Source organism: Gymnoscopelus microlampas (genome assembly GCF_963454915.1).
Source record: "Gymnoscopelus microlampas genome assembly, chromosome: 11".
Lineage (NCBI taxonomy): Eukaryota > Metazoa > Chordata > Actinopteri > Myctophiformes > Myctophidae > Gymnoscopelus > Gymnoscopelus microlampas.
In genome coordinates, this window is record NC_139948.1 from 2,254,742 (window position 1) to 2,267,077 (window position 12,336).

General features: G+C 41.4%; 1 protein-coding gene across 1 annotated transcript; it reads left to right on the top strand.

Annotated features, from left to right (window-relative positions):
• Window positions 1-611: 611 nt before the first annotated feature.
• On the top strand, window positions 612-10,712 carry LOC311055785 (toll-like receptor 13; the record flags this gene model as incomplete). Its single annotated transcript, XM_084072054.1, has 5 exons — window positions 612-694; window positions 1,192-1,283; window positions 5,557-6,186; window positions 7,005-7,122; window positions 10,292-10,712. The coding sequence occupies 5 exons, from the start codon at window positions 612-614 to the stop codon at window positions 10,506-10,508; spliced, it is 1,140 nt and encodes a 379-aa protein (XP_083928180.1). The 3' UTR covers window positions 10,509-10,712.
• Between the last annotated feature and the right edge of the window lie 1,624 nt (window positions 10,713-12,336).

Here is a 12,336-nt window from a genome sequence, read left to right on the forward strand (position 1 = left end):
TAAAGTGCATTGCAATAATCCAACCTAGAGGAAATAAAGGCGTGGATGAGCATCTCTAGGTGTTTGGCTGGGAGAGATGCTTTAACCTTGGCAATTAAGCGAAGTTGAAAAAAGCTGGATTTTATAACATAACCTATTTGTTTATCAAATTTAAATGAACTGTCAAAAATTATACCAAGGTTTTTTACAGAGGGGTGGATGTTGGGGGAGAGGGTACCAAGGGAAAGGGAGGCGGAGGAAGAGGTATTGCCAAAGATGATGACTTCTGTTTTGTTATCATTCAGGTGAAGAAAATTTGTGGCCATCCAGATTTGTATGTCTTGTAGACAGTCGAGCAATGGTTGGAGTGGTTGGTTGCAATTTTTGACTGAAAGTGGCATGTAAATTTGTACATCATCGGCATAACAGTGGAATGAGATGTTGTGTTTAGCGAGAATGGGGCCTAGAGGTAGCATATATAATAAAAACAGGATAGGGCCTAAAATGGAGCCCTGGGGAACTCCAGATGAGAGAGGTGCTGCAGGTGATCTAAAGTCACCTAACTGGACAGAGAAGCTTCTTTCCGACAGGTATGAGGTGAACCAGGCTAGGGCAGTGCCCGTAATGCCTACATGATGCTCAAGGCAAGAGAGGAGGAGCCTGTGGTCGACGGTGTCGAAGGCCGCAGAGAGGTCAAGCAGGACCAGTGGCAGCGGTGGCCTAGTGGTTAGAGGGGCGGCCTTGATACCGGAAGGTCCCTAGTTCGATTCCCCAATTCATCACATCGATCATGAATCACCGCTGAATAGCCCTTGAGCAAGGCTTCCATGCAGGGTCCGGCTGGAAACAAGTTTCGTACTTAGTCCGACACCCTGGGTAAACAACAAACTTTGCTTTGCTTTACTAGGATAGCAGGGCTACCGGAGTCAACTGTTAAAATCAGATCATTAAAAACTCTTAAAAGGGCGGTTTCAGTGCTATGGCCCGGTTTAAAACCTGATTGGAATTTTTCGTGGAGGCCATGGGTGGTTAAAAATGATTGGAGTTGAGCATAAACAACTTATCAGATCAGGAAGATACACGCAGGAAACCCATGTTTTTAGGGATCAAACCATTCTTTATTTTGTAGTCATCATACAGAACGGCAGCATGCCTGCCACCCAGGTCGCCCCCTTCACAAGTGTGTCCTAGCTCCTTTATACCTTCTTGCAGAAGTCCACACAACCAGCTGGTCAACCCTCTCAGCACACCCATAATCGGCACTTTAGAAATAGACCAGATTCATGTGAAATCAGCTGTTGATGGTCAGTCCCCATATATAGGCTCCTGAACAAAATGGGTTACACTCTGCCTGGGATACTGTAAATAGTTTGGTATGTCAACAGAATATTATGGAAAATATTATATCCAGTTGGGTGAAGTTTAGACCATTTATTTGGAAGATTTCAGCAGAGCAGCAGCATACAGGTCATGAGAAGCAGGGGCCCGTTCCACGAAACCTGGATTAGGGATAAACCGGGTTTAACCCGGGTTTAATCGGCTATCCTGCCTTAAATTATCCAGGAAGCGGTTTCACGAAAGCTGAGTTAGCTTGGCAGATTAACTTAGCAAGTAAACCTGGATATGTTTATCCATGATCCAGTTTCACGAAAGAAATTTGAAGCAATCCTGCCTTAGTTACCATGGCAATTTAGCTGTGAAGTTAGCCTGGTCCGGACCAGGCTAACAGCCAAGCTTTATTAATCCAGTGCCTTGTTCTTCAGTTTTTTGTGAAATAGCTATTAGTCCAATGACTCCAATCGTAAACCAATGAGTTTTTCCACACTTATTCAATTCTTATGCGAAAATCGAAGATCTACAAGCTCGGAAAAAAATTGTCTTATGGCGGCCGGGGGTCCACGGGGGTCCCCGTGGCGGCCGGGGGTACACGGGGGTCCCCGTGGTGGTCGGGGGTCAACGGGGGTCCGGGAGAACACGGGGGGCCGGATACTCCCGAACCCCCGTTGACCCCCGGCCCCGTGTAGCCCTGGACCCCCGTTGACCCCCGTTGACCGGGGACCTCCGGCCGCCAAAAGGGAAGCTTTTCACTTGTAGATCTTCGATTTTAGAAATTAAAAATTAGAAAATTATTCTAAGTGTTTATAATTATAATTCCAATATTCACATAAACTCCTCATGTTTAAGCCTAACTGAATTATATTATTGACTTGTATATAAATTAGTTGCATATTTTTGGACAACTTTTGCATTTAATTTGCAAATTCGCTTTCTCTGGATCTATATTTATTGCGGCCGTGTTTCCTTTCTTGCTTATTATACATTTTAATTCCTTGTATGATTCCATGAGCTGCTGCAGTGCTGCTGTTCAGCCACAGAGAAGAACACCACTCTGGTTTTGGGCTCCATGATTGGTCAAGTTCAAGGACTCTGCTATCGACTTTCATGGTCTTTTATAGGAATAGCTGAATTCAGCCTGGTTTAACGATCCTGGCTTGACAAAGTCACTCCTTCTCAGCCAGGCTTGGCGTTCGTGGAACTGAATAAACCAGGCTGAACAGCGCAGGCTTGTCAAACCTGGATTTTCCTTTTAAACCAGGATCATTTAATTCCGCTTTCGTGGAATAGACCCCAGGCCTCCGGGCCCTGCTCCAGCAGCCCCTCAGGGCACAAGCCTCCTGAAGTGTCATATGCAACACCTTTTATACACAAATATCTCTCCCCTAAATGTAGATAAATATAAACAGGCTATACTAAGTAACAGTACCATAGACCTGACTGGTTAAATTAGCAATGACCATGTATAGTATCACAGGACAAATGATATGCTGACACAGAGCATATGTGGAAATAGACCTTTGTATCAGTTGTTGAATGACAGGAACAGAAGCTGTGAAAAGAACCCTGCTGTGTGTCTACCATTCTAAGGCCTCAAATAAAGATAGATACATAAAGGATTTATGTGCACACACACACACACACACACACACACACACACACACACACACACACACACACACACACACACACACACACACACACACACACACACACACACACACACACACACACACACACACACACAACCAACAAACCACTGAACCATGTTTTCTAATTCAATACATTGTTTGTTCGTATTCATTGTATGTGCTATAAAATGCCAAGTTGAGACTTGTCACCACGTAATGTTTGTCAATGGGGGAACACTTTTGGATCATCAATTTGCAATCTACAGACTAACGATTGATTGATCGATTGATTGATTGATTGATTGATTGATTGATTGATTGATTGATTAATTGAATACTTCATAAAAAAAAATGTAAAAAGTATAGAGGTACAGTTATACACACACACACGCGCGCGTGCACGCACGCGTGCACGCACGCGCACATGCACACGCACACACGCACATGCTTGGACTTAATAACTGTAGGCTAAGTGAAGTGAAACAGGCTAAATGGGGAAGTTGATGCAGTTCTTAACAGCCTTCTGAGAGCCTCTCAGTATACAGCTTCATTTGAATGTCCACATTTAAAAAAAATATATATTTTTTTTTCCTAGTTATTTTTCTAGTTTCTTTGATATGTCAGTCTCATGTGAGTCCCAACAGGATGAGAATGAGAAGTCTGTCCAAACATACCTTTACAGATCAAATAAAAGATTAAATGTGTGATTTAACTGTTACTGTTCTACCTTTTTAGACCATCGATGCTGAACAGTTTTGTCACCAACCAGGGTTCACAGCAGATTTACTCCAGAAAAAGTACCTGACCCTGAAGACAGCCATGATGCTACAGACAGGAAGCTTGCTTTGTTTCCGCTTCTTGTTTCTGCTGTGCACGCTTCCTAGTCCAACACTGGCTTACCTGCTTAAAGACTGTATTATTGTTTACTCTGAAAATGTCACTGCTGCTGTTTCAGTGGATTGTGAATATCGTCAACTCGTTAGTGTACCAGACGACATTCCCAGAGACGTCAAGTCATTAACACTCAAGGCAAATGACATTCGAAAGATAAACAGGGCAGACTTTTACCATCTGTCAAATCTCCAAGATTTGGATCTGAGTTGGAATGCAATAACACATGTAGATGATGGTGCTTTCGTCCATTTGGTGGAACTTAAAGAGCTCCATTTTGACAATAACAATCTAACAACACTGTCAGACAAGAAGTTTCAGGGACTTTCTAACCTCTTGATACTGAGCTTGGATGAAAACCCTATCCAATCACTCAGCCCTGTTGCCTTCCAGTTACTCCCCAGTTTACAGGAACTAAGTCTGAATTGCAATCAAATTACAGATATCATCGCTATATTACCACTACCACATTTACAGGTGCTGAACATCTCAATTTATGACTTGGTGTCTTTTCAGTCAAAAGATCTGCCGTTAAACATGTCCTCTGAGCTCAGGGAGTTGAGAGTTCAATCTGCCTCTATAAGAATGTTTAGCATCACAACCGCTGTATTTCCACATCTTAAGACAATCGACCTGTCACGCTGTTGTAACGATTCTGGATGGGAGTGGGACATACCAGACAAGTATTTTCTCAGGAATATAACTAAGGTGTATTTTAGTGATGATTCTACGATATCTTTTAACACCATCAGAAAGTCTCTACAGAGCCTTGATTCACTAGAGTACCTACATCTGGATAACATGCAGAAGTGGATCAGAGATATCTTAAATATTGCTTGCAAAATATTCACACTAAGGACACTCAATCTACCAAATAACGAAAACACTAAAAACATAAGCGAAACACTGACACCTTGTACTCAGCTAACCAACCTGGATCTATCATTTAATGATCTCACTGAACTGTCTAAGGGTTCAATCAAACAAATGAAACAACTGAGTAGCCTGAACCTCGCTTGGAACAAATTTTCCAAAGTGCCAGATGATGTTAACAATCTCTCTATGCTTCAAATGCTAGACCTGCAACACAATCTTATTAACGATTTAAGCTGCTCAGACCTCTTAAATTTAACCAGACTCACACACCTTCATCTAGATATGAATGAGATCTCTGAACTAAAACAGTGTGTTTTTCAACCTCTCAGTGAATTGAAGGTTCTGACTGTGAACGGAAATGCAATTATGACGTTAGGCGACACGTTCAAGACTGGTCTACAGAAACTAGAATTATTGGATTTAAGTAAGAATGACCTCGATATGCTCAACGGGGATTTTACAAGTCTGAAATTGCTCAAGCACTTAGACTTGGAATTAAGTGACATGATGTGGGACTTCACAATCGCTGATTTTGAAGGACTAGATGAACTGGAAACACTTAGTATAATAATTCACATTAACTCAGATGTCAAATTGACATCTTCACTTCACCATGATGACTTCCCATTGCTAAAGAGTCTGAAGAAGCTTACAATACAATACGATGGATACAATCCAGATTATACTTATTTTTACACTATATCAGCCTTGCTCTCGTGTCTGGAACATTTGGAACACTTTACAGCTGTGAATGTCTATGGACAACCTTCAGAATATATTATATATTTACCACAGCTGAAGACTCTTACCTTAAAGAGCGGTAATCTGCTTTACGTGCACCCAGAGATATTTTACCCGAATCTTGAGGCTCTCCATCTTTCCAACATGAAACTGAAGTCCCTCGATTTCCTGGTACAAGCCAACCTGACTCGACTGTCTTGGATGGACCTGAGCCAGAACGAATTGACGGTGATCAATGTCTCTGTGTTCCTTTTCCTCCCTGCTCTCAGTTATGTTAACATGGCTGACAACCTTTTTGTTTGTGATTGCTCTAATGCTGACTTTCTTCAATGGATGTGGGAAAACAAACAAACACTGGTAGCTGCTGCTCACAGCTACATGTGCGCCTATCCTCTGGGTAAAAACGGAACCAGGCTTCTGGACTTTGACTATCATTCCTGTTGGAATGACTCTAGCTTCATCTGCTACATTTCCTCCACTTGTGTGATTGTGCTAACGCTGCTCATATCCTTCACCTACCACTTCCTGATGTTGCATCTAATCTATGCCTACTACCTCTTCCTGGCCTTCCTCTATGATGCCAAGGAAAGAAAGAGAGGGTCTCCTCAGCGCTACGATGCCTTCATCTCCTACAACGTTCACGATGAGCTCTGGGTTTACAGGAAAATGCTTCCAGTGCTGGAGGGAGAGCAGGGCTGGAGACTCTGTCTGCACCACAGAGACTTTGAACCGGGTACAAACCTCTCTCTATCTCGCTTATACTGTATTCATCTAAATCTGTCTGTCTCTTTCTGTCACCAACACTTGTAAACAGGTGTCCCTGTCTTCAAAAAAGTAATGTCTTTAGTGGTATTGTGATGACAGTGTTTTACCACGGGAACTCTAGCTTCCCTATTTTTGGAACATTAAGTGAAAATAGCAGATCTACAAGCTCTACAATTTGTTGTGATGTGTGATGAGCTTGTCGATCAGCCATTTTCCTGAGATTTGCTGTTAAGGGAAATACAAACAGACTTAGTATATGTTCACCGAAATCCATTTCACCTGGTCTTTAAAGGCGGGGTGCCGTGTTTTTCAGTGACCCCCCCCCCTAAAACATAATCATCGGGTATTATGGTTACAAGGAGGAAGATTTTTTTTAAAAAAGTGTACAGAAAGTGTTAAAATTATGTTTTTACGTGGACACGCCTCCAGTTCATTAAGTATACCTGGTTCTCACCTTAGCACCTCCTCCACCACCTTAGCACCACCCACCTGTCCTAGTCCCTCCTCCTCCTCATGCCCACACCTGTTGTGTTATGTTAGTGAGGGGGAGGGTATAATTTTAATGTGTCATTAAAGTGCTGTTTTTCTATTGGCACGTTTGACCCTCAAGGTTTCAGCCTCCAGGAAGAAACTCAAAATAGTCGGAGAAGACACCATAAAAACACCACCAGGGGGCTTAATGAAGTTCTATCAACCTCATAGACACATGAAAAACAGAAAAAGTGCAAAACTATGGCACCACCTCTTTAAGGGTTTAATACGATTTGTTTCTTGGTTTGTTTCCAGGTAAAGCCATCATAGAGAACATTACAGAGGCCATCTATGGCAGCAGAAAGACCATCTGTGTCATCAGTCGTCATTACCTGCAGAGTGAATGGTGCTCTAGAGAGATCCAGATGGCCAGGTGGGGGCAGTATATCTGACTTTGTTTGTTACAGGAAATACAGGAAATGTGTTACTTGCACTTGGTCACTATGACTACTAACTATATATCGTGCATGCAACTTCACTTACATGTACTGTATAGTCAGGTTCACTATGTGTTCTTGTTCAAAATTTGTGGAGATTAGCAAAACAATACTTTATTTTTATCTTCAGAACATGGGGAATCCAAAAATCTATGTTTGCATTTGCACAGACACCTGCATGTCCGCCATATTGGACGTTCAAAATGGCCACCATAAAATACATAATTTGTGATATCTTGGCTTCTAAACAACATAGAAAGTTAATTAAATATACTAATCCAATGTTTTCTGGGTCAAGGAATCCAATAGAGACCTAAATGATTGTGCACAGGGACTTGCAGTAGCGCCACATAGGGGATGGCCAGTGAAATTCAGGTTTACTATGTTAACAAATATATTTTCGTTAAAAAGTTTGGATTAGAAAAATATACACTTTTGGAATCTTGAGAGCATGAGGAATCCAAAAATCCTTGTTTGCATTTGCACAGATACCTGCATGGCCCACCATATTGTTCAATATGGACGACCTAAAATATATAGCCTAATTTGTGCTATCTTGGATTCTAGACAACCAACCTTAGTTAATATGTTTCCAGGTCAAGGAGTCCAATAAAGACCTCAATGTAGTTATTATATAAAAGCAAGAAAACAAATGTAAATGGAAAATATAGTCTTTATATTTGTGTAATATCAACACATCATTGACTTTATTACACCACAGGTTTACAGATGTAAAGAAATGGGTGAAAAACTCCATTGTTTCTGTTGTTTTCAAAGAGAAGAAAAGAAAAGAAGAGGGCGGGGAGTGCAAGGAGAACAATCTATCAGTAATAGAAAACATGTCAAGGATATACAAATGGCATAAACCAACAGATACAGTATGTACATGAGATTAGACATAAGGTGCAAGGTGGTGACACTTTGGTAGGTCTACACTAGCAGCAGGTATGTACTGTACATGAGATTACACATTAACTTGCAAAAACAGTATTGACAAGTTATAAGATTGAACTATATACAATAATATCATCTATCATTCTTTTACGGCCCTTCATCACTGTTAGGAGGGTCATTTTCAGCATTACAGTCTGCGTCGTTTTCGCAGTCACTTCCAAACAAAGTTCTGTGCAAGTTGTGTCTCCTGCATGAACATCTCTGGGTTGTACAATGGGTTTTGCCCTGACATCTGACCAACTCTACAATGGCCTGTGGTGCAGGAGGAACCTTTGTGGTAGTAGGTAGTATCTCACCATGGCTCCATGTTTGAGTGGGTCAAAAAGACTCTGCCACGTCACAGTGGCTTGGCACCACACCCTACTTTGATCATGCACACGTTCAATGTTCTCCTCAAGGGCACCAACGGTAGGAGGCAACTTGCTGCTTTATGCCAAATGTTTGCAAAACAGATACCACCTTAGGTCAGGAATGTTTGTTATATGGATGCCCCTTGGGCAGTACATCATACAAAGTTGGCCAATGCATCATTCACCTCCTGTGTTAGGTCGCCTTCCTCTGTTAGTTTCTGTTAGTGGTCAGATGTCAGTGCAAAACCCATTGGACAACCCAGAGAAGGTCATGCAGGGGACACAACTTTGTTTGCACAGAACTTTGTTTGTGTGGAAGTGACTGCGAAAACGACACAGACTGTCTGTAATGCTGAAAATGACACCCCAGACAGTGATGACGAGCTGTAAAAGAATATTCCTGAATGATAGATCTAGTAGATATTGTATGTATATAGTTCAATCGTTCATACTGTTTTTGCACCTTAATGTCTAATATCATACCTGCTGCTAATGTAGACCTACCAAAGTGTCACCACCTTGCACCTTGTGGCTTTTTTCCCCCTAATTTTTATCGCTCGATTCTGTAACCCCTTTTTCACCCGGTGCCAATTAGCTAAGTGATCCTGGGCACTACACTCCCCCCACCAGCCTAGGGAGGCCAAGGCCGAGCTCATGCCTCCTTCAATGCATGAGAGCCAACTGACCTTCTTGTCACCTGACAGGGGGGAGTTTCCCTGGTTGGACGTAGCGTGTGGAAGGAACACGTTATTCCAACCAGTTCCCTTCCCCTCCATCAGGCGCCCCGGCTGACCAGGGGGAGGAAGTATAGTGACCAGGATTACTACATGTTTTTGTGAGGGTATTAACTACCCTAGGAGACACGGGAGAACATGCAAACTCCACACAGAGTAGGCCCTTTCGCCTTATGTCTAACCTCATGTACATACTGTATCTGTTGGTTTACGCCACTTGTATATCCTTGACATGTGTTCTATTAGTGTTAGATCTCCTTGCTCTCCCTGACCCCCCTTCTTCTTTTCTTTTCTTCTCTTTGAAAACAACAGAAACAAAGGGTTTTTCCACCCATTTCTTTACACCTGTAAACCTGTAAAGTCAATGATGTGTTGATACTACACAACTATAAACACTATGTTTTACATTTACATTTGTTTTCTTGCTTTTCTATAATCCTGAGAACTACATTGAGGTCTGTATTGGACTCCTTGACCTGGAAAATATATTTAATTAAGGTTGGTTGTCTAGAATCCAACGTAGCACAAATTAGACTATATATTTTATGTGGTCCATATTGAACATGCAATATGGCGGCCATGCAGGTATATGTGCAAATGCAAACAAGGATTTTTGGATTCCCCATGCTCGGAAGATTCCAAAAGTGTTATAGTTTTGCTAATCAAAAATTCGTAACAAAAGTATATTTTCTAACATAGTCAACCTGCATTTCCATGGCCATCCCCTAGGGGGCGCTGCTGCAAGTCCCTGTGCACTATCCTTTAGGTCTCTATTGGATTCCTTGGCCCAGAAAACATAGGATTAGCATATTTAATTAACTGTCTATGTCGTCTAGAAGCCAAGGTAGCACAAATTATATATTTTATGGCGGCCATTTTGAACGTCCAATATGGCGGACATGCAGGTGTCTGTGCAAATGCAAACATAGATTTTTGGATTCCCCATGTTCTGAAGATAAAAAAAATTTATAGTTTTCCTAATCTCCACAAATTTTGAACGAAAGTATATTGTTTTACATAGTGAACCTGACTAGTAGTGTAAGGTGTCTCTCCTGTCCTGTGTGCAGCTACCGTCTGTTTGATGAGAAGAAGGACGTATTGATCCTGGTGTTTCTGGAGGACATTCCAGCCCAGCAGTTGTCTCCCTACTATCGCATGAGGAGTCTGGTGAAGAGGCACTCCTACCTGAGCTGGTCCCAGGCTGCACAGCACCCTGGACTGTTCTGGCAGAACCTACGCAGAGCTCTGGACACACCTCACACCGAACTGGGTTTGAATGAATAGGCCGATCTATTTCATGGGAAGGAAACTTGGAGAAAATGGCAATTTTGCAAACTTACAAGTGTGGGTTTGCAAAATGACTGGTGGGTCAGTGAATTTGAGGGAAAATCTGACACTGATGGGAGGAGGGCTTAGATTCAAGCAGTATTCGGGATTTGTTGAAATTCACTAGCAAGTCAGTTTGCAAACTGACTAGTGAGTTTGAAAACTCACTGATGGGTCAGGGAATTTGAGGAAAAGCTGACATTAACCTAAAAAAAAACAAAAAAAACATTGTGAATAATCTATTTCCTATATATAAACATTTAAGACTGCAAGTATAATTTTTTTTCCTAATGATAATGCTATTGATTATTTGAATAATTGAGAAGCACAGTCATTTATTGCAGTCCAATTTTTATATATCAACAAATCAACATATATTGCTGTCGGGCAGAAAGCAGCTAATTCCATTGTGAAGCTTTTGTATTTTTTTTTTAAATCAGTGCTATTGAACACACTTTATGTTTGTGTGTTGGTAAAAAAAAAATGAAATGAAAAGTATTAAAAATCGCTTCTGACAAAACTAACTCCAGCTGGTTTTCCTGACTCCAGGCTCCACCCCCTTTTGACCTCCAAACGCATTGTGAGCTTGGACGTCCATTCAGCTGTTCTTATCAATGATGAACAAAACCTCCTAACTCCACTTTTTGTTTTGTTTTTGTGATTTCCTGACAAATGAACATTTTGGAGTTAGCTGGTTTCTGCCCGACACCAGATATATATCGTAAATTTATTGTATTCAACTAAATTGATTAGCCTGATTAACCACTTAATTCCTACTTTTCTACATCATTGTACAGCAGTGTCACACACAAATAGCAGATCTACCGCACAAGCACGCAAACATGTTGCATTGCAACTCTTGTGCTTGTAGATCTGCAATGTTTCTTTTTTTATATAAATAAATAAAAACACTGTCAATTATTTCATTTAAAAAAATTGTTATGTATACAGTAATTGATTAAATTGTTTATTTAGTTTGGTAATTAGTTCAATTACATGTTGCACCTCTAAAAATATGATTACAATTGATGGACTATTTTGTGTTAATTGTGGAACACTAGGTTACTGGTATTGTTACAGTAGCTCTGGAGAAAAAGTCTGGGATCATTCTATTTGGTCCCCAACATGTAGTCCTACATTCTAGCTAATTTAGAATTATGTTTTAAAGCACTATTAAACGTTGGCAGAGGTTTGGGTTAGATGCTTGCCATGATGTGACTCCAGATATTGGTGAGATATTGTATCGTCAATTAGTTAGTCTGTAGATTACAAATCCAAAATGTGTTCGCATTGACGAGATTTGCATGGTGACTGGTCTCTAAGTGAAAATGTATACACAAAATAAATTATATTTCTGACAGTGCATTAAATTATTAATCCTCGTTTGGCATTTTTTTGTTGTTGTTAATGTCTTAATCTCTCTAGGTCGTCCTCAGACGAGCCCTCCATCGTTGCTTCCAGTCATCCCGATTCTCCATACATCTGGCCAGCTCATTGGTGCTATGGGCTCCTGCATCCTTCTTGAGCGTGTCCACATATGTTAGTGTGGGGCGTCCTCTTGACCGGTGCCCATGTGTTGGTTCCCACAGCACCAGTTTGCTGGCTGGCAGCTCTCGGTGCCTTTGGCAGTGTCCTGCTAGTCTCATTCTCCTTACAGCAATCTTCTCGCTCACCCTTGGTATTCCCTCATACAGGATTCTGTTGGTAACATGCGCACTCTTGCTGATGTTAAGCACTGCACGCAGCATCCTGGTGTAGCACCTGTCCAGGGACTTCTCAAGGGCTG